This window comes from Miniopterus schreibersii, assembly GCF_964146895.1.
Source record: "Miniopterus schreibersii genome assembly, chromosome: 9".
NCBI lineage: Eukaryota > Metazoa > Chordata > Mammalia > Chiroptera > Miniopteridae > Miniopterus > Miniopterus schreibersii.
In genome coordinates, this window is record NC_138118.1 from 31845251 (window position 1) to 31867124 (window position 21874).

General features: G+C 38.0%; 1 protein-coding gene across 11 annotated transcripts in view; it reads left to right on the forward strand.

Annotated features, from left to right (window-relative positions):
* COA1 (cytochrome c oxidase assembly factor 1) overlaps window positions 1-21874 on the forward strand; it is a 130534-nt gene that overhangs the window by 82693 nt on the left and 25967 nt on the right. For 10 of the 11 annotated variants that reach the window (XM_081146540.1, XM_081146549.1, XM_081146548.1 and 7 more), the window contains one exon: window positions 16908-17008. In XM_081146540.1, coding sequence (XP_081002666.1) covers window positions 16930-17008 — 79 coding nt within the window. In that variant the 5' untranslated portion in view covers window positions 16908-16929. Of the gene's footprint in view, window positions 1-16884; window positions 17009-21874 lie in introns of all 11 variants that reach the window. The other variant, XM_081146541.1, reaches the window with a different exon arrangement.

The window sequence follows — 21874 nt, forward strand, 5'->3', positions numbered from 1 at the left end:
AGTGTATCAAATTAGTATGTTGTGCATCTTAAACTTACACAATGTTATATGTCAAATATATTTCAGTTAAGAAAAACATTTCTCTGGGCGGGAGCCAGCAAGGTGTGTGTGGGGGTAGGGGGCAGGTAGATGGAGACATCTGTAATAGTGTCAACAATAAAAACAAAGTTAAAAATAAAGAAAAACATTTCCTGTATTGCACGTCTGCTTTTAGTGGATTCTCTCAGCTTTTAGTTGTCTAGAAAAATATTTATTTTGCCTTTATTTATGAAATATATTTGTGGTGAGTACAGAATTCTAGGATGACAATTTTTTTATTCTGGCCCAACATTCTGCCCACTGGGAAGTATTTTCTGACACATAGACTGATTCTCTGCCTTGTGAAGACCATCATCTCTGACCACTAAACTCCAGCAAGATTCCCCACAAACAGGCACAAGATTGCAGTCAGTCTCTCTGCCTTTCCTCTGAGGGCCTTAATACATTTGCATAGAAGAGTGGAGAGTTCCTCCTTTGCCAGGATGGCCTGTATGAGCCTGAAGGAAAAGGCATGGTGCCTCCCACTCAGATGATTCTTTCCATGTTTTTATACCAATAGCTATTGTTTTTAATTTCTGTATCCAAATGGAATAGCTAATTTCTCATGGGTCAAGGAGATAAGTTACAGTCCAAGCAAAGGTGATGATGAGGTGAATTACAACCATGCTTATATTAGCTGAATAATGATAAAAAACTGAGAGGACTTCCATGTGTAGGTAAGAAGGAAGTATCACAGAGCCTGTACTTTGCCAATCCCAGCATCCACATTCTTCCTTTGTATAATAGAAACCTAATTTTTAACTGGACATATTGTTGCTCAGTGAAAATATTATATTTTCAAGTTCTTTTTGTAGCTTAATGTGATTGTATCACTAAATTCAGACTAGTGAGATGAAAGCAGAAGCATTGTATGCAACCTGTAGAAAGTGTTATTAAAAGGATTGAGGCCCTAGCCAGTTTGGCTAAGTGATTAGATGTCAGCCCATGGACTTAAGAATCTTGGGTTCAGTTCCCATCAAGGGCACGTGCCTTGGTTGCAGGCTCAATCCCTGGCCCTGGGTCGGGACCGTGTGGGAGCCAACCAATCATTGTATCTCTCACATTGATGTTTCTCTCCCTCCCCCCCTTCCTTCTCTCCCACTTTTCCTCCCTCCCTCTCTCCCTTCTACTCTCTCTGAAAAGCAAGGAAAAAATATCCTCCAGTGAGCATTAAAAAAAAAAAAAGAATTGAGCCCTGCTTCCCCTCTTTCTTATTGGGTTTTTATTATGTGCATGTGATAGCTGGAGCTCAAACAGCCATCTTGGACCTTGAACGCTCATATTGAAAATGGCACATCATCAAGAGGGAAAGAGCCCCTGACAATATGAACTACTATAAGTTAGACTGACTGCATCTGGGCTTCTTTCGTGTGTGTGAGCATGTAATCAGTTCCTATCTTATGTAAACCATTGGTTGTGTCTGTTTATGTGTTTTTGTTCTTGTTGTATGTGGCTATATGCAGTTTAACCTAATTCTGACTAATGAAAGCAGAGTGAAGAAGATACCCAGATATTTATCTTGAATGAATGAACAAATGGTGATGCATTTGATAAAGAACAGAAAGGTTAAGGGCTACTGGAGGTAGATAATTCTACACTTGATCTTAACTAAAAGACTGAGAACTTTAGGAATTTGATGACTTAGTCTTACATCATAGTGGAGTTATGAAATGAAGTCTTTCTCAGCCTCATTTTCCTGTTTGTGGAGGTACAGATCTTAATCGCATTCTTGAATTGTAAAGAGATTTTTAGGTTTGGGGATTCTCAAAAGATAAATTGAAATAAAATATGGAGAAATGAATGACATGTTGAAACTGTCTATGAAGTGCTATTTTCTTTTTGGATTTGGTCTTTACCCTTAGTTACTAACTATTAAAGAACCTTTATCACATGTTTTGAACTTTCATGTCAAAATTATTATTGAGTACACTTTGGGAAAATTCAGTGTACATTTTTGGCTTTATTATCATAAACTCTTATGACAAATTTGGAGTGTAGATTTCATTTTGCTTTTTTAAAAAAAAAAAAATCTTTATTGATTTCAGAGAGAGGAAAGGAGAGGGAGAGAGAGAGAAACATCAATGATGAGAGAGTCATTGATTGGCTGCCTCCTGCACGCCCCTGACTGGGGATGGAGCCCACAACCTGGGCATGTGCCCTGACTGGGAATTGAACCCCGATCACCTGGATCCCAGGTCAACGCTCAACCGCTGAGCCACATCTGGCGGGCTCATTTTGCTTTTTTATTGTTCAAGCTAGTCAAAGAATTTTTAGGATGCATGTATATTTTTTGTTTCCCCCACCTCCCCATCTTTCTCCCTAGGACAGTGATGGATTTGTCATGGTAGTTTTAAGCTTCAAGCCAGCAAGGAAGCACTTAAAATGTCTGTAGGCAAGCTTGTTTTCCCTGTCTTATTATCTGATAGTGATGAAAGCTAAATGTCTCTTTTTACACCTTTTAAAAAATATATCTTATATAGAAGCTTAAAACAAGTTGGAATTAGAAGGATCTGTGAAATCTTTCATGGCAATGACTATATGTGGGAAAAGGTAACTGGAGGGCAGATTTTGAGCTAGAGTTAATATAATGCATGCCAGGGAAGCAGTACTTGGCACTTAGGTAACTTTGAGCAGGTAATTTAAGAGCAGGAAATATTTGACAGATTTGCATGTATAAAAGAAGAAAATAATGGAAACAGTAAGACCCATTGATAACAAAATACAGGAAGAAGGATTTAGGGTCTCTGGAAAACTAGAGGCCAAAGGGTCCAAAAGCCAACATTGCTTCATTTTTCTTCTGATGTAGCAGTCATTAAAAAATAATAAAGCTCAGGCCAGTATTATCATAGAAACTCACCTATGTTGTATAAATGTTGTTTTTTATACTTGTATTATAGCACAGGGTAGTGTCATATACGCAAAAGGTCTTTTTCTCCAAAACTGTGCATACATTGAAAACAAAGGCAGGCATACTTAGAACTGAGTGGACAGCTTTGTAGCTGTAAAGATAAATATAGCACTTTAAAAAAAAAAAAAATCTTTATTGATTTCAGAGAGAGGAAAGGAGAGGGGAAAAGAGAGATAGAAACATCAATGATGAGAGAGTTATTGATCGGCTGCCTCCTGCACACCCCCAACTGGGGATCAAGCCTGCATCTTGGGCATGTGCCCTGACCGAGAATTGAACCCCGATCACCTGGATCCTAGGTTGATGCTCAACCGCTGAGCCACTCCCAGCCGGGCTAGCACTTTTTTTAGGTATTGTGAATTCATGAGTAATCAGTGAACCAGCAAAGGACAAAAAGTGACATGGCAGCCTGATGTAGATTGTGATTGTTAAAGTCCCCTCTCCACCTTTTTCTTGTCTATAATTTATTGAGAGAAAGAAAGCCATGGTTATGTAGCTAGAACACAGTACCTCTGGAATAATTTACTTAGGCAAAGTGTTAACAGGGGAGTTTATTCATTAAATGTCTCCTCTACTGTTTGGTTGTTTTAATAGTCCAGCCCAAGTTGTTTGTGATAATTGAAATTTTATTCAAAATGAAAATTTAGCTCCGCCAGGCGTGGCTCAGCAGTTGAGCGTCGATTTAGGATTCAGGCCATCGGGGTTTGATTCCCGGTCAGGGCACATGCCCGAGTTGCAGACTCGATCAATGACTCTCTCATCATTGATATCTCTCTCTCTCTCTCTCCCTCTCCTTTCCTCTCTCTGAAATCAATAAAGATATATTTTTTTTAAAAATGAAAATTTAACTTGAATTCTTGAAATAAAGTTAAACTTGTTAAGCAGTTGGGTTTTTTTTATTACTACTGCACTGATATTTCCAAATTAGTAATACTTAACCAGTTATGCTAATTTTGCCAGGATGTTTTTTCTTTTTATATCAACTAACACTTTATTGAAGATGCTGACTTTATTATTAAAAAAACAAACAAACCAGGTTTAATGAAAATTCTTTGGTAATGCCAAGGTTTTTAGAATAGTATTCTGAGGAACTGTTAATGGGAAGGTGTGTGTTTACAACCCAAATAATAACTGTACCAATTTAAAATATTAGTCTTTGTTAGGGTTTTTGGGTGGTAACATGGGGCAGTGAAAGATTTCACAACTGAGAAGAGGGATAGATGCAAAGAGAGAGTTTGTTTAACTTTCCCCACAGAAGGGAAAGGGCGGATGCATGCTGACGAATACTAGGGCAAGAAACAAAGGGCAGCCTGGGGTTTTAAGCAGGTATCATTGCTAGGCGACTAGGAAGGAAGGGTTTGGGTTGTCTTGAAGTTGACCAGATACCAGAGAGGTTATCTTGAAAAGTTTTACGTTGTTTGCTTTCCAGGAGACAGTCCAGCAGATGTCCTAGGGTTTATCAGTATTTTTCCCAAGCCCATAAAACATACTTAGAGCAAAAGTTGTGAGAAGTTCAAAAGAGGCTTGTTTGAAGGGGAGGAGGAAGGGAACTTTGTACTAGAGATTCCTTGGTGTGAGTTATCCCTGAGTTGTGAAAATAGCAGGGAGTGATAAGGAAAAATTGGGTCTAAGACGGCCAACAGTCCTGTCCCATCCACCCCCTCTCCCCTCCCCACCCCCCGTGCCAAACTAGATAGGTTAGCCCAGCCCTCCTACCTCAGCGTAGGCAGAAGCATGTACAGTATATAACTCCTTGCCCGATTGTGTTTGGGGCTCAGGCTTTGGACTTGGACTCCTGGGCCCTCCGGCGTAAAATAAACCTCCTGAACCCCAAGCCTCTGAATGCTGCTTGGTCTTTCCGTGGGTGAACATCTCCGGTTCCACAACAGGAGGAGGGGTATGCAAGAATGTAGCCTTGAGAGTAGCTTATTTTGTCTTGCAGTTTGAACAGAGAAGCTGTTTGAAACAGGAGACAACAGTCTTGAGGTTTAATTACCAGGTGCTTCTCATAAATTGTGGAAGGCCACAGCAAAGAAAAAGAAAGGCCTTTTTCTGTCAGTACAGTCTTCCCTGGCAGCTAATGAAGGGTGAAGTATTTAGTCTAGTCCAGTCAGTTTGCTTCTTGTGTTTGCCTGGCATTGTGCCAAGGACCTGAATCCGAAAGCTTTAATATTGGATAGTGTCTAAATATGTTGAGGAACCGGGGACGTTCACCTTACGGAAAGACCAAGTGGCACTCAGAGGCTCCGGGTTCAGGAGGTTTATTTTACGCTGGCGGGCCCAGAGGAGTCCAACTCCAAAGTCTGAGCCCAGAGCACAGTGGGACAAAGAGTCCTGTACCGTCCATGCTTCCGCCTACATGGTAGCTATACCTTGCTTAGGGCGAGGAAAAGCCCTTTCTGGTTTGGCGCCTGGGAACATAGCAGGATGGCAATAGGGGAAGCCCTGAGGTGGGGGGGCTGTTGGCCATTTTAGACCAAACTTCCCTTATCAAATAGACTGATTCTCCGGTTCTCTCAATTCTGCTTTAGCCTTTCTAAACCCTTTGAAGTTGGCAGAAAAATTTGTAGTAAATTTTGGTTAAATATATTGATTTAAAGAATTACCATTTGCTTTGAATGGCTCCTTCAATTCCTCCACACACCAAAAAAGTTGTTCTTAGAATTCCAGATTCTGATCTGAATATAAAATATTTGGTTATTTATTTATAAATAATGTAGATCTTGTGTTGTGGAGGTTTAATGAGACCTCAGAAATCAAGGTCTGATTTGGTTATGTCTGTAATATTGGGCACCAGATGATGGTGAGCAGACCGAAAGTTAACTCTGAGAAAGTAGGATATCCATGAGGCATCCCATTTGCTCTTTCACAAGCACTTAAAATGATTTCTGTGATGGAATTGGCCACCTCTGGGAGCTACCATGATGGAGAGTGTATAAGAATCCTCTGTCTTCACTGATGACTTCCGGAGGAAGATGAATGTGAAAGAAATATAGCCTAAAGAAGTTTCTTCAGAATTCATTCTCTCCTTGGTCCCTTTGCCCATTCCAGATTCTGAATGGTATTATAGGCTACACTAAAGCTTTTGGATTAGGTGAAGAGCATGGTTGGTAATACTCTGAAGTGTGCCACTTTTTGAGCTAGCGGTCAAGTATGGTAGTTAAGAACATGCACTGTGAACCTCTGCTATAAATGGTGGCATGTTATATTTTCCAAAGATGGTTGTACTTCCAACTTCTTGCTTTCTATAGTCTATGATCATGACATTTTTCCATTGAGTGGAGGAGTCTCTCTGTCTCCTTCTCTTGAATCTGCATAGGCTTGTGATTTGCTTATGACTAATAGTGTGGCAAAAGTGCTGTGTGATGCCAAAGGCTATGTCAGAAAAGGCAGTTCAGTCTCCACCTTGTGTTTTGGGGCACTTGCATTTAGATTCCGGTGCTGCCATGTAAGATGTCTTGCTATTGTGAAGTTGCCATGCTGTGAAGAAAGCCCAGGTCACAAGAAAGGCCACATGTAGGTACTCCATATGACAACTCCCGCTGAGATTATAGCTGATAGCAGCATTAACAGTCATACATTTAAGTGAAGATTTCCCCAGATGACTCCAACCCCCAGCCATTGAGTCATTCCTGGTTGTTGCATCATCTCAGTTGTAACCTCAGATATCATACATAGCCTTTGTGCCTTGTCCAAATTTCCAAATTCTTGACCCATGGAATTTATATATAATAAAATTGTTTTTCAAGCCGCTACATTTTGGTATAACTTTTTTATATATAAAATTTTTTTAATTGATTTCAGAGAGAAGAATGGAGAGGGAGGGATGTTTCTCATCAATAATGAGAGAGTCATTGATCGGCTCCCTCCTGCATGCCCCCTACTAGGGATCAAGCCCGACACCCAAGCATGTGCCCTGACCTGGAATCGAACTGTGACCTGGTTCATAGGTCGATGCTCAACCACTGAGTCACACTGGCTGGGCTTGGTTGGTATAACTTTTTATGCAGTAGTAGTAACTAGAATAAAAGCCTGGGGCAAATTTCTTGGCTTTTGAGTCCTTAGTTTCCTATCTCTATTATTTTTTTTTTTAATTTTATTATTGTTTAAAATATTACAGATGTCCCTTTTTCTCCCCAGTGACCCGTTCCACCCCGTTCCTTCCCCCTCCCCAGTCCCTCTCCCCACCATTGTCCATGGCCTTGGGTTGTGTATATATGCATATAAATTCTTTGGTTACTCTCTCCCCCTCCACCCACCCGCCCTCCTCCATCCCTCTGACATTCATCATTCTCTTCTGTGCTTCCATGTCATTGAATCTATTCTGTTCATCAGTTTATTAAGTTCTTTAGATTCCACGTATAAAGTTCCCTATCTCTAAAATGGTGATAATAATAGTATTCCTTTGGAGAAGTGAATTAATGTAAAGTACTTGGAAAGGTAACTGGCACATTGTAAAGGTTCATTTAATGTTAGCTATTAACTAAAGGAAACTCTCTAGACTACAAAATACTTTTGGGAATATACTCCTGTTAGAAATCGTGAGCTCATCTTGAAATGTTTATTATGATATATAAAAAGAAAAAAGTGATAAAATTTTCCTTAATTTGAAATCTTGGGGGGAGGGGTACATCAGATTCTGGTAATTGTTCTGGTAATTTGAGGGCATGGAATTCTAGTAATTGTTCTCAAGAATATCAGCAAGTGTGGTTAGGACATATACTTAAAGTAACCCTTGCTTTCCTTACTTGTCTATTTAGAACTATCATCTGTAAATTAAACTAATTGTTTTTGAAACTTGTTTCTGTCATTGACTTTGATCACATTCTGGAATAAATTCTCTGTTTACTGAGTAGTGGTTAAGAGTAGAACTTTTAAAAATCATTCTTTCATACTTTTAAGTGGTATGGAAAAGAAATCAGTGTTTATATCATCATGTATAAAATCATTACTATAGGCTTTTTAAAATGTGTACATTCATTATAAGTCTTGGTGTTCATCACTTTGTTGTGAAATAATTGTAATTATTTCACTCTTTCTATTAGTCAGTGCCTGTCACCATAACACTTTAGTCAAGTATCTGTTCAAATATAGAGATTAAAATATATTTATTTTTTTAAAAATATATAATTATTTAAAAATATTTGTTTTAGGTTAAGTATGTGTAATATATCTTCTTCCAGCTTCCCATTAAAATACTCATATAGTCTCAAAACAGCACCACAAAGTAGCAGTCAAACACTTCTCAGTTATAAAGGTATTTCCACTAACTACTTGCTGCACTGAAGTTGGAGTAGACAGAAAGCCTTAGTGGTCTGTTTATACTTTGACTTTGAAATGGGAGAATAAAATTAGATGGGAAGTAGTTAGAAAGAGGCTTTGATCTAGTCCCATTGTTTATTCATACCTCAAGATACAGGTTATAATGAATGACTATTGCAAATGTGTACTATTTCCCTCATATTATGTATTGCATTATATATTACAGTGCTATTAATCTGACTAGATATTCCTGTATCTCCCCTTAGCACTCACCCCCTCCAAACCTACCTTCAACACTATTCTTTATGTATCCATTAAATAGACTAAATTTTTAAATATGCATTAAGGAAGGGAATGAAAGGAAACTGTTAGGATATTGCATTTCATGGATGTGATTCAGCAGTAGAGGTGGTGTTAAGAGGAACCCTGAAAGAGTTATGCTCTGAGAGTTTTAGATTGTCAAAAGACAAAGTATAGCATGTTCCTGATAATATAGGAGTAAATTCATCTCACAGTGTAAGAAGAGGGAATGATAGGCAATCCCAATTCAGTCTAGCATGGTTATATTGCCCACTGAGTACTATAAATTAAGTCATAGCCTGTGTACATCAGTCTGTACACAGAAAACTTGACTAAATTAAGATGTGGGCAAAATTTCACCATCTAGTAGATACTGACAGGAATCAAAGATGATCTGTATTTTCTGCCATTTTAAAACCTGTACAATGTCTTCCTGCAAAGATAATAATCATGGAGACTATGAAAGAAATCTGTAGCATAAAATAAGGGAATCATTTACCTAAAGTTGAGGAGAAAAGACTTTAAAATAACTCTGGAGACTCCAGTCCAGAAGGCAGAGTAGATAAATGCTGTATTCATCTCCTCCCATGACCATATCAGAATTACAACTGAATTATAAAACAGTCACCCTTGAGAACCACCTGAAGACTAGCTAAACAGAACTCCTATAATTAGGATATAAAGAAGAAGCCAAGTAGAGATTGGTCAGAGGAGTGGAGATGGAAAACAGGCTGGTCCCACACCCACCTGTGGCAGTTATGAATCAGGAGGGATATCTTGGCTACAGAGGTCCCTACTAAGGAGCAAGGGGTCCCAGCGTCACATCGGGCTCCCCAGCCCTGAGCACCAATGCCAGGAAAAGGAGTCCTCACAACAGCTGGTCCTGAAAATCAGTAGGGACTCAGTCTGGGTGAGACAGAAGGCTGCTGCTATAGACCGAGACATCCTCTTAAAGGGCCCAACCATAGATTCACTCATTTACAAACATTCATTTTCAGTTTCAGCCAAGGGACAGCAGCACAAAAAGCACTGAGTTGAATTGTCTGGAATCAGGGCAAGGTCTAGAGGGGCACCTCTCTTCAGGACTGAAGTGCTAGCAGGTGCCATTGTTCCTTTGTTTACCCCTTTCCCCATACAGCCTGCAGGTACAAGTGGAGGTTAAATCTGAGTGTCCATTTACCTGGCTAACACCACACTCTCACCCTATCCTGGAGATTCTCTGAGATCCCAACCCAACCAATTTATAGACCTCGCCCAAATCTCTTTCAGAGGCTAATCCACATAGGTGGCCTGTGTCTGCCCATGCTATGGACTAAAATCTCTCAGACGTCCAGAAACACCAAACAAGCAGTTGCTGGCCCAACATGCCCTGTATCTCTTGCTAAGCTGTCCCATGCCTCACACTAGTGGCAGCCAGCCTTGGTTCACAGCATAGCTTCTCCCAGGTGCCTAATATACCCTTCACTTATATAGACCTAGCACCAAAAGCTACCTACCACAGCTCACTTTGTAGCTCCTACCAGCTGACCTTGGCCTTTACTGGAGCTCCACCCAAGAGGTCCCAGAACCAACGCATCCAATGGCTGGCTTCAGACCATACCAGAGCACCACCCAATTAGTGCCACAAATGATACACCCAACAGGTGGACTCAGCAAGCACCAAAGCCCCGCTAAAGCATATCCTGTTTTGTGGGGTCATCTTCCACACAATAGCTTGTCCTCTGTAGTCATGGTCATTCCTCACAGCCAGTCAGCCTCAGAGTCAGTCCCACCTACTGACATGCCAACAGCAATCAAGGCTCAACTATAATAGGAGGGTGCACACAACCCACACAAAGGATACCCCCTGGAGCACCTGGCTCAGGTGTCCAGGGGGACTTTGCAACCGGGGCTCACAAAACACCTACTACATAAGGCCACTTTGTCAAGACAGGGAGACATAGCAAAGTTACCTAATACACAGAAAAAAAACAAACACAAGGAAGCAGCCAAAGTGAGACAAACATGTCCCAAATGAAAGACCAGAACAAAGCTAGAAAAAGCTAAACAAAATGGAGGCGATTGATCTATCAGATACAGAGTTCAAAACACTGGTTATAAAAATGCTCAGTGAACTTAGGGGAAGAGTAGAGGAACTTACAACTTCAACAGAGAGAAAATAAACATTAAAAAGGAGGTGGAGCCCTGGCCGGTGTTGCTTAGTAGTTAGAGCGTCAGACTGTGCACCGAAGGGTTGCGGGTTCTATTCCTTGTCAAGTGCACATACCTGGATTGTGGTTCACTTCCCGCCCCTGGTCAGGCGTGTGTGGGAGGCAACCAGTCGATGAGTCTCTCTCACATCAATGTTTTTCTCTCTCTCTCTTTCTCTCTCTTCCCCTCCCCCCCAACTGTCTCTGAAAAGCAATGGAAAGAATATCCTCTGGTGAAGATTAACAAAAAAAAAGGAGATAGAAAACAAAAAAAAGAACCAGTCAGAAATGAAGAATACAGTAAACTGAAATGAAGGGTATATTAGGTGAAATCAGTAGCAGATTAGATGAAGCAGAAGATCAAGTCAGTGATTTAGAAGACAAAGTGGCAAAAAACACCAAATCAGAACAGCAAAAAGAAAAGAGAATTTTTAAAAATGAGGATATTTTAAGGGACCTTTGGGACAACATCAAGCGTATCCCCAGCCCCGGTCAGCACACGAGCAGGAGACAACCAGTCGATGTGTCTCTCTTACATCGATGTTTCTCTCTCTCTCTTCCCCCTTCTTCCACTCTCTCTGAAAAGCAATGGAAAAAATTTCCTTGGGTAAGGATAAAAAAAAAAGAAAACCTATTTGAAGAAATAAATATATTTATTTATTTAAAAAAAAAAGAAAAGAAATAGTGACTGAAAACTTCTCTAGCTTCCCTAGTGAAGGAAATAGACACACAAGTCCAGGCAGTGCAGACAATCTGAAAGATGAACAAGAAGTCCACAATGCCAAGACACATCATAATTAAAATGCCAAAGGGTAAAGACAAAGAGAGAATCTTAAAAGCAGCAAGAGAAAGGAAGTTAGTTACCTATAAGGGAGCTTCCATAAGATTGTCAGCTGATGTGGCACATATACACAGTGGAATCTTACCTTTTGCAACAACATGGACGGACCTAGACGGTATATGCTAAGTGAAAGAAGTCAAACAGAGAAAGACAAATACCATATGATTTCACTTAAATGTGGAAGCTAAAGAGCAAAATAAACAAAATGGAAACAGACTGATACAGAGAGCAGACTGACAGTTGTCAGAGGGGAAGAGGGTAGGAGGCTTGGTGGAAAAGGTGGAAGGATTAAGAAGTACAAATTGGCCCAGCCGGGCATGGCTTAGTGGTTGAGCATCGACCTAGGATCCAGGAGATCGAGGTTTGATTGCCAGTCAAGGCACATGCCCAGGTTGTAGGCTCGATCCCCAGTACGGGGGGTGCAGGAGGCAGCCGATCAGTGACGACGTTCTCATCATTGATGTTTCTCTCTCTTTCCCCCCTTCCTCTCTGAAATCAATAAAAGATTTTTTTTTTTTTTAAGTACAAATTGGTAGTTAAAGAATAGTCATAGAGATGTGGATTACAGCATAGGGAATATAGCCAATAATATATTACAATAGTTATGTATGGGGCCAGGTGGATGCTTGAAGCATCAGGAGGGACCACTCTGTAAAGTACATGATTTTCTGTCCACTATGCTGTACATATAAAACTAATGTAGAATGAGATTGAATGTAGGTAGACCAATTGAAAAAAATAATTTAGAAATAAAAAAAGATTGTCAGTTGATTTCCCAACAGAAACTTTGCAGGCCAAAAGTGATTGACACAAAATATTCAAAGTGATAAAAAGCAAAGATCTACAACCAAAATTACTCAACAAAGCTACCATTTAGAATAGGAGAGATAGTTTCCCAGAGAAGAAAAAATGGAGTTCATCATCACCAATCCAGTGTTACAAAGAGTATTAAAGGGACTTAAGAAGAAAAAGTAAGAACATTTCACAAAGAAAAAATATTATCACTGACAAAGGCAAACATAATAAAAGCAGTGAATCAACCAACACTAAAGCTCGTACAAAGGTTAAAAGGAAAAAGTAGGAAAATCATGTGTAATTGCAACAATAAGTTAAGGGATACACACACAAAAAAAAGAAGTACAAAATAATGACAAAAACAAACAGCTGGAGTAAAAATGGTAGGTAGTGATTTTAGAATGTGTTTGAACTTAAGTGACCAGCGACTTAAAATAGACTGCTATAAACATAGCTTGGTATATATAAAGCACATGGTAGCCACAAACCAAAAATCTACAAGATATATACAAGAAATAAAGAGAAAGGAATCAAAACAACAATGTAGGGAAGGGAAAAAAACCTATTTGGCAAGCCTTTTCCTTCTACACTTCCCTCTTTGTCCACTAGATGACAGCAGAGCTACTCTACAACCTGGAGCCTCCTCCACCTAGGAACTGGTGACTTTACTCAGCAATACCCACTCAGCTCAGCTCAGCAGGTTTTGTCTTTCCTCAGCATCAGTCAGTTCACAGTCCTCCTCCTTCTCCAAGCTCACCACACTGGATTCTTGTCACCTTCTTCTTCCACCCAGGTGTCTGCCCAGCTGAAGTGTGGTTTCTCTGCTGGCAGCTCTTCCTTTGACACCCTCTGTCCTTCCAGGGTCGAATGTCCACTCATGCTTCAGGTCTTAGGCAAAAAGTCACTTTCTCAGAAGGGCTCTCTGTGGTTCCCCAGACCAGCTTGGACTTCATAGATGCTTTGGGCACACCAGACACTTCCCCTTCATGGTCCTTCTCTCAATTATAATTAACTCCTTAGTTCCATTTTTTTTAAATCTGAAAATGATTTATTGTCATATACAGAAGACATTCCAGGAAAATGTATTTCAGGAAAATGTCAGACTTTATTCTTAGCAAGAGAGCAAATAATGTGACCTCTAAAAAAAGTCATAAGAAAAAGTCTGGAATGAAGACGACTGAAACAAAATAAAACAAAAATACTGAAAATGCCGCAAGATAGAAGTCTTAAATGGCAGTTGTAAATTGCAGAGTTGATATTTCAGAAAACAAAATTAATCCTTTAGAGAGTGTTTGAAGTTGTCCAGAATGAGAAGAAAATTATGAGAGGAAAGGGAAAGTAAGGTGATGTTGGTGAAAATGACAGATACTGAGGACAGAGAGAGGAGAAACTATTTATAAATAATAAGATGTTCCTAAAAGAGAAATCAGAATAAATCTAGTGGAAGCAAAAAATAAAAGCAGAAGAAACCTTTCTTGAGCTGAACATGTTCTAAATCTGTAGGTCTAAGGTGTAGCCTTCATTGTGTTTTAGGCAAAATTAATGTAAATAAATCCCTGTCTAGCTGGTAACACTTATAATTTTTAAAGATAAAGACCCATAGTCATAGATTGAAAAATATAGGTTACTCTAATGGTGTGGCAGTCAGCCTTACTTCAATGCAGATTTCTTTTTATTTATCCTGTAATGTATTCATTGGGCCTCCTAAATCTATGATTTGGTGATTATCATTAGTTCTGGAAAAACTTTAGCCATTATCTCATCAAATGTTTCTTCTATCATTCTGTCATTCTTCAATGTCTTTGCTTCCTTTGAAACTCCAATTAAATAATATATTGAACTTTCTCGCATACTTTTTACATTTCTTACTCTCTCTTCTGCAGTATCATCTTTTTGTTTCCCTGTCCTGAATTCTGTATGGTTACTTCCAGTGATATGCTGGTAAACTGGCTCTCCATGGAGAAAAAGCCCTGATTTGTAACATTTGTTGATTTCCATAGTGTAAATATTGTCAAGGGCAGTTTCAGGCAACAAACATAACTGATGCAGAGTTCGAAGTTGCTGCACATAATTGGCTCTCACAAACTGATTCAAGCCAGCTCTTGCATACCTCTAGGCTTTTCTCATCTTCCCATTTATTAAACATCTCTTAAGCTGTGTCTTATCTTTTTTTAAATCTCTTCATTCAGTTCTTAATTTTTGTAATTATATTTTATTTTTAGTTCTAGATTTCTAATTTTTTTCTTTTTTCAAACCTATGTCACTCTGTATGGTTTTCAGTTCTTTGCTAAAAATTCCAGCTTGTCTTTTATTTATTGTATCACAGAAAACACGGTTGTTTTGTAGTCTGCATCTGATAATTCCAACTCCTAAGGTTATTTTCTGTCTCTTTTATGTCTGTTGTTCCTGCTTATTCTTATTCTTGCTTAGTTTCCCTGTGTACTACGTTATCCTTCACTGGACCCCAGATATTACATTTGAAAAATTATTTAAGAATATTTTTAGGACCACAGGGTAGGTACTTAAACAACTTGCATTTGCTCTGATGATACTTGGAAATATTCCAGTCTGGGACAGATTATAAACCAAGTATAAAGTTTGAGAAAAGCAGTTCGATCCTAGGTTGTAATCTACTTCAGATTATTCTCATCCTAAAAATATAGCCCTTTGGGAGTCCAGCTTATTATCAGGAGGATCTTAGGTTAAGTGCCCTCAGTTTTATTTCTGTATTGATCTCCCTGGGAATCCATTAAAACAAAGGTTCTAATTTTTAAGATCAGCAAAAGACTCTTTAGAGTAAATGTGGCTTCATAACTTGCTTTCCATGCTAAATTTTCATTTTGTCTGCATCAGCACCTCTCCCAGGCCATAACTGCTCAGTGCCAAGTGGAAACTCCCCAGTGGGTTTTTCTAATTGTAGTTGTTTTCTAGTTTCATTCCTTTTTCAAAAAAATTATCTTTATTGAAAGTATTACTAATGTACCCCCCCCTTTTCCCCCCATTGATCCCCTCCACCTGTTGCCCCCCCCCCCCCGCCTTCACTGCACTATTGTCTGTGTCTATGGGCTATGCATATAAATCCTTTGGTTAATCTGTTCCATGCTTCTATGTCTCTGGATCTGTTTTGTTCGCCAGTTTATTTTTTTCATGAGATTCAACATATAATGGAAATCTTGTGATTCTTGTCTTTCTCTGACTGGCTTATTTCTCTTAGCATAATACCGTTTGGGTCAGAGAAAGTGCTTGATATGATTTCAGTCCTCTTGAGTTTGTTAAGACTTATTTTGTGTCCTAACGTGGTATATCTTCAAGGATTTCCTACTTACATTCTTACTCTTTCTAGAGAAATTTTTAAAAGAAAAGCCGGCCAGACTATGTCATCCCTTGTTTGAAACCTTCAGCAGCTTCTCATTATGCTTGGAATAAAAACCATACTCTCTTATATACTCTACTGTGAAGACCCTTCCTACCAGCCCTCCCTCTTTTACCACACTAGCTGCTTTCTGCTTCTGGAATATACCAAGCTGGTGGCTGCCTCAAGGCCTTAGCCTGCTTTACTTTGCTTTCCCCTGGTTTTCAAATTAGTCCTTGAGTCTCAAGTCAGTTGTCACCTTGGCAGAGAGGCCTTTCTTCACTTAACAGCTAAAATTGCTCTTTTACACTTTCTTATTCTTACATATCATATGTATTTATATATATTGCTTTTGTAAGCAACTGCCAAACTGTCTTTCAAAATGGATATACCACTTTGCATTTCCATCAACAGTGCTTTCTCCACTTTCAGCATTTGGTGTTGTCAGTGTTTTGGATTTTAGCAGTTCTAACAGGTCCATAACTGTGCCTCATTGTTGTTCTAATTTACAGTTCCCTAATGACATATGACATTGAGTATCTTTTTATATGCTTATATGCCATCTGTATGTCTTCTTTGGTGAGATGTTTCTTCAGATTTTTTGCCCATTTTTTAATTAGGTTGTTCATTTCCTTATTGATTAGTTTTATGTGTTCTTTGTACATTTTGGATAACAGTCCTTTATCAGATATATCCTTTGCAAGATATATTCTTCTAGTCTGTGGCTTGCTTATTCTCTTTACACTCTATTTATTCCAAAGTATTTTTCACTAAACTAATCTCATTGGTTGGTTGTGTGTGTGTGTGTTTGTGTCCTCCTACTACAATATAAAGTCCATAAACAGCCTGTTTTGTTGTCTGCTGTATTTCCAGCGCATAGCATGGTGCCTAGTATTTTGGACACATTTGACAATAAGTTGTTGATAAATGAATAGATAAAAACCTTTAACATTTTTGGTTTATTTTATTCTTATTGAAAATGATAATAAGCTGATTTAAGTTTTTTCTTCTTATTTAAAACTTAGTTTCAAATTTTAGTCTTCAAAATTAAGGATAATAGTTTGCCATTTGCAATCCTGTGAGATGAATTTCCACTATGGTTCACATGAATTGGTTTAAATACATAATTGCTGATCTACTCTTGCTTTCTCTTCTCAAGAGTTGTACAGATTTATTCTCCAGGAAGTAGTCACAGGACTGGACAATGGGAATAGGAGAACATTTATGTCATTCTCACAAGCCTTATGGGATGAATTCCACCTGCTACATACAGGAATGTCTCAGTAAGTTCAAATATGTATCCACAGATACATACACACACATACATGCATACACATGTTGAACTTTGCAAGGTTAAAAATATATGCAAATTTACTGTTCTTGACTGCTTTTCTTTTAAATTTATCTTTATTGTTGAAAGTATTACAGATGTCCCCTTTTTTTCCCCATTGACCCCTTCTACCTAGCCCTGCCCCCGTCCCAGGCCTTCACCACACTATTGTCTTTGTCTAGGGGGTATACATATATGCATATAAATTCTTTGGTTAATCTCTTCCCACCCACCCCACCACCTACCCCTGCTTTCATTCTGAGATTCTTCAGTCTGTTCCATACTTCTATGTCAGTATTAGATTTGTTAAAGATGGAAAATGACATGTTGGTTCCTACTATTGTTTTTAATTTTTTTTCTTATATCTTTAGTAGTTTTTGGCTTTCTATATTTTAGTGTTATGTTGTTTGCTACTAATGTTTATATCTATTACATTTTTGTCTGTCTTTTTTTAATTAAATGTATTTTGCCTTTAATTCTACTCTTTGAATATTTCCACTCTGCTTTGTTTTTGTTTGAATATCACAGATCTTCTATTTTTATGTCTGTCTTTTCCCCAATTAAATGCATTTTGCCTTAAAGTACATGATAGGAAATGTAGTCAATAATACTGTAATAATAATGAGGGGTCGAATATCAAGGTGAACATTTTGTAAAGTATATTATTGTCTGACCGATATACTGTACAAATGAAACTAATTCAAAATAATATTGAATGTAAAGTGTAATTGAAAAATAAAATTTTTTAAAAGAGTAAAATAAATGCATTTTGCCTTGAATTTTAGTTTTTTAATATTACTCTGCTTTGTTTTTGTTTGAATATGCCAGATCTTCTATTTTGAAGCCTTTCATTGCTTTTTAAATTGTTGCTCTAAAAGTAACATACATTTGAAATAGTTTTTTTAATCCTTTCAAAAGAGCTTTTTAAGATTTTTGGTTTTCTTTTGCTGAATAACAAACCATCTCTATAGTTAGTTGCATCAAACTAGAACCATTTTTAAGAATATGTATTTTTATTGATTTATTTATTGAGAGAGGAAGGGGGAGGGGGAGAGAGAGAAAAACAGCAGTGATGAAAGAGATTCATTGGCCAGCTGCCTCCTGCACGTGCCCTGCTGGGTATTGAGCCCGAAACCCGGGAATGTGCCCTGACTGGGAATTGAACCATAATCTCCTGGACCATAGGTCAATCAATGTTCAACTGCTGAGCCATGCTGGCCAGGCAAACTAGAACCATTTTATTATCTCTCATGATTCATGGTTGGAACAGCTGGGTAGTTCTGCTCCATGAACTCTGCTAATATTGTGGTCATCTGATGGCTCACATAGACTAGAATGTCCATGATAGCTCATTCATGTGGCTTGTAGGGATGGCTGGGCTCAATTGGAATGTTGGGAGAGTGGGGTATCAGTATCTATCTATCTTCTGTCTAGTCTCAGACCAGGTGGCCTCTTCACATGGTATTTGCAATATGTTCTTTCTGACAGGGTAACCATACTTTTTATAGGGCATTTTAGGGCTCACCAGAGTGCTGAAGTGGAAGCTGCAAGCCTCTTTGAAGCTTCCAAGCTTCCTGAAAACTGCCGCAGCGTCAATTCTGCCTCATTGATTGCAATGAGTCACAGAGCAATCCCAGATTCATGTAAGAGGGTTGAAATACCAGGCGGTGTGGTTCACTGAAGGCCATCTTTGGAGCCTACTGTCAGCTAACCATCCTTGGTGCCATTTCAACACCGACAGGAACCCCCAATTTGAGGTGCAGTGAAGAAGGAAACTTTAGTGCAAACAGCTCAGTTGTGATACAGTAGGACTGTAGAACTGCTCAATAGTGTTACAGATCAATTATGAAACAGCAGGACTACTAGTTGGTCCTGGGCAAGGAGGCTCTGGGATGAGGCCTGTCTCCAGCTAGACAGCTCTACTTTGACATTCCTAACATAATATGATTATCTAAACCTTTTACATTTATTATTTTAATTAGTATGATATTGTTCCTATGGCTAAGGCTTGTTTGCTTTAGTGAATTTGCATCATACTATTAATTTTATTAATTTCTCAACATCAAGACAAAAAATACAATATTTTTACCTCAATTACAATGAATAAGGCCTTCAGCATGATTTTACTCACATTTTATATTTAGTTATCTGAAATTTTAGACTATAGCGTAAATGTAAGTACTATATATAATCTTTTTTAAAAAGTACTAGATGTTTTTATTTATTTTGTAACCATACTATCAATAATTACTTAGATCTAACTAATTTAATTGTCCTCAGTTGTCAGTCCTAATATACCATTATTTCTAAGGAATTTGGATGTTTTTTATAAGATGTAATATATCTTCAACTAATGTTTCAGGAAGGCTCTGTAGATTATATAATATCTGAGTTATTTCCAAATGTATAATGCCTTCCTTTTGTCGTCATAGTTTGGTTGGTTATAGAGTTCTTGGATCACACTTTTTACTTCTCAGGAATTTATTGTTATTATTTCATTGTCTCTGGGAGGGAATTCCTATCCTTTATATGTATATTTTTAGGAACTGATTTCTTTCTTTTTTTGCCTGTAATATAAAAATTTTGCCAGTATTGGTGAATAGAACAGGAACGTGGTGCATTGTTGTCTTTTTCAGCTCTGGTTTTTTGTTTTGTTTTGGTTTTTTGTAGTACAATTTTTGTTTTATCTCATTTTTCATTTAACAGTAATTACAATGATTTGTTTGGTTAACTCTTGGTTCTAAAATCTGCATTTGTCATTTTTCTCACTTTGTATTTTCATATATTTGTCCTTTTAATCTACATTATGGGAAAAGTTCTTGAATATAACTTTTCTTCGTTATGAATTCAGCTTTATTGCCATGTTAATTCTGCTTTTCTTCTCCTGTGCTTATGTCAGTTCTGCTGTTGCATTTTCTAGTTTCCTTGAAATCTCTCCTCTGAGTTTCTCCCATTTCCTTCTTGGCATAGCACCTCTTTATTCCCATTCCACTTGGTTATTACAGACAGTCTTTTTGTATACCAATTAAGTGTCCAAATCAATGCTTTTCTCCATATTGTTTTATTTCCTAGAGTAAATTGTTGCCATGGCCAGTCCTGACTCTATTTACTGTGGGGTTGTACTTACTACGATTATAGTCTCAGAATGGATATAGAAAAAGAGCTGCTGGATGGGCAGGGGAGAGTGGCTGTCAGGACTCACCCAGTGTGGGGCTGGCCCACCTGTTTTCTGATAGCAACAAACCCATAAATTTTGGCTTAGGGATAGAGAGAGGTGAAGAGTTTAGCTATCTTCCCACATACTTTCTGGGTGCTGTGCCATTCCCCTTCAAAGGCAAGGGTGCATTTGATCCATTGGTGTGTTTCTCTGTCTCTATCCATGTTTCTCCCAGACTCTAGCAAATTGTTATTGTTCAAATCAGGTTCTACTTTTTTTTCTGTCTTTTCTTGTGTGTGTTTTTATAGGTGTTTTTAATATGTGATTTGTAAATTCATGTCGGGAGGTGGTAGCCTGGTGCCCTCTTAAAGTAGGTGTTGTCTTTTTTATCTTACATTTTATTAGTCCTTAAAAAAATGTTAATCCTTTTCATTGACACTGGAACCCTCTCTCCAGGTAGTCACAGTCTATCTGGAATCACTAACATACTTTTGATAGAAAGAATGTTGGACAGTCTTTTATTAACATTCTCAATTCAGCTTAACTAAAGGGGGAAGGTCACTCATGCCAGGGTGCTTTCTTCGTGATTAGCCTTTTAAAAAGAAAACGTTAATACAAAACTTTTTCTAGAAGCATTCAGTAATTCTAAGACTCCAGGGGCAAAACTAGGGTTGAAAGCTGGCATTTAACATTTGTATGCTTAATTTTTTGAATGTTTAACTTCTTAGTCTTTTAATTTGGGGTGGGTATGGGGTTTAATCAACAGAAATTTATTTTCTTACAGTTCTGAGACTGGAAGTTCAATGTCACGGTATTCACAGGTTTGCTTTCTCTGTGGCCCTTTTCCTTGGCTTGTAGATGGCCTTCCTCTTGCTGCCTCTTCACTTTGATTTCTCTGTGTGTTTGCATTCCTGGTATAGCTTCTTTTTATAAAGACACCAGTCATATTAACGTATCACCTCTTTTTATTTTTTATTGAGATATAATTGGCACATATAATTGTAAAGTGTTGAAAGTGTACATTGTGATTATTTGATATGCTTGTACATTGTGAAAGGATTCTCCCAGTCTGGTTAATTAACAAATCCATCACCTTGCATATTTATCTGTTTATTGTTTTTGTTTCTGGGGGTGAGAACATTTAAGTTCTTTTAATTTTTTAAACTCTTTTATCATATTTGCTTGCATGCTTTTATCTTTTTGTTTTTGGTATTAGCCTTTTTGTCTCCTTTATCTCAAATATTATACATTTCAGTATTTTAAAGTTTATCCTTCTTTTATTTCTGTATTTTGCTAATCATACTTTTTTTCTTAATTTCTAACTTTTTTCTCTAGTTTTGGTCTTTTTGGTTTTATTTGTTTCTTATTCTTTCATACTAATTTTAATTTTTACTCCCTTAATTTTGTCATCTTTACTTTTCTTTTAATTTTAAATTTATCTTTATTATTGAAAATAATAAAAATGTCTCCTTTTTTCCCCATTGATCTCCACCCTGCACCCCTTCTCCCAGGCCTTCACCACACTATTGTGTGTGTCCGTGGGTTATGCATATATGCATATAAGTTCTTAGGTTAATCTCTTCCCAGCCACCCACCCACCCCTGCCTTCCCTCTGAGATTCGTCAGTCCCAAGCTTCTGTGCCTCTGGATCTATTTTGTTCA